At 34.7% G+C, this 1466-nt stretch overlaps 1 protein-coding gene across 2 annotated transcripts in view; it reads left to right on the top strand.

The window, feature by feature from the left end:
• The window catches only part of dpy19l3 (dpy-19 like C-mannosyltransferase 3), a 65637-nt gene that overhangs the window by 18591 nt on the left and 45580 nt on the right, over nucleotides 1–1466 (top strand). For both annotated transcript variants that reach the window (XM_014015178.1, XM_014015179.1), the window contains exon 5: nucleotides 1322–1443. In XM_014015178.1, coding sequence (XP_013870632.1) covers nucleotides 1322–1443 — 122 coding nt within the window. The remainder of the gene's footprint in view (nucleotides 1–1321; nucleotides 1444–1466) is intronic.

The raw sequence follows: 1466 nt of genomic DNA on the forward strand, positions 1-1466 counted from the left end.
TTATTATTATTTATTTTCCTTGGGAAACAATAAAACGTAATCTTTCTCTGATCGCAACGCTCTTGCATTGTTAGGTTTCAAGATCATGCAAACATTTCAAGAAGGTTCATTTGAAATTTCTGATTACCCCAGTATGCATGTTCTTTGTAGGGTTGGGTATAATCGTATCGTGTGCAATTAATCGTTAGGAAAAACATTAATCGATTATTTTTTGCACTTGACGATTAATAGGATTAATGCCACCAGGTCAGTCCGCTCGGTGCTCCTCTCCGCTTCAAATATGACGAACATTAAAAAAATAAGTTCTGTAATTTATTTATCAACGCAATTTAAAGTTTGATGTATAGCCTGAAGTCTGTAATTTTGACACAATTTGGAACAGATTTTTAGGAAGAGCAAATATTTCCCACTAAATTGGTCATGTAACCAGGACATAAGCATGTCCAGGGACTCCAGGGATTAATCGTCAAATTATCGGCTAAATACCCCAATTAATCGTGATGATTTTTTTTTTTCCAATATTGCCCAACCCTAGTCCTTTGTGAGAAAACTCACACATGCACAGGAATATCATGCAGACTCCACACAGAAAGGATGCAGCTGTGAGTGGAACCAGCTTTGTTCTTGCTTTGAGGTGATGGTGCTGATACCTGCATCACCACCATACAGCAATCATCAAAATGTCACCAGTCCCTACCTGTATTTCAGATTTGGTTCAAGTAGTTTTTAATCATTTTAATGTATGTTTAGGTAAAAATAACTGTAAAATATTTGATTTCTGCTCTGATGTCTTTAATTTAGCTTTTTTTATGTTTCATCTAAACTTTGTAAAGAGAAGCACCGGCTGTATACAGATTAGTTAAAATAAAGTTATTGTTGCCTTTTGTTATTCTAGCAGGGTTTCTGCTCCTTCATGTGTGAAATGAAAAGTCTTACTTTTTTCTTTCTAAGTTGTTATTTTGTTTTTATTTTATTTCTTTTAGAGAAAACTGTTCAACTGTGTTTAGTTATTAAATTGAAGAAATTAAGTGAACTTTTAGAGTTCTTCCCTAAGGGTGAACGGACTCTTGGTTTCAGACATTCATTGTAATCTCAAAGATTAAGAAGAAGAGTGAAGATTTAGGATAAGAACACAACAGTGGTATTAACAGTTCAGTGAAATTTGAAACAGTTTCCTTTAATAGCATTGTGCTTTGTAATTTAGGCCAGAGAAGCATTAAAACCTTTTTTTTTTGGTTGTTGCAAAGTGAGTGATACTAAACTGTTCTGTCATTGTGTTTGAAAAGCCATCTTTTAAGTGTGTGTAYGTGTGTGTTCCCAGGACTGTCAGAATTGATCCATGACAACTTGACAGAATCCAAAAGAACCATTAATCTGTTACAGCGAATGAATATTTACCAAGAGGTGTTTCTCAGTGTTCTCTACAGGTTATTGCCCATACAGGTAACATCACACACACACACAGC

Source organism: Austrofundulus limnaeus, unplaced genomic scaffold, assembly GCF_001266775.1.
Source record: "Austrofundulus limnaeus strain Quisiro unplaced genomic scaffold, Austrofundulus_limnaeus-1.0 Scaffold124, whole genome shotgun sequence".
NCBI classification, from domain to species: domain Eukaryota; kingdom Metazoa; phylum Chordata; class Actinopteri; order Cyprinodontiformes; family Rivulidae; genus Austrofundulus; species Austrofundulus limnaeus.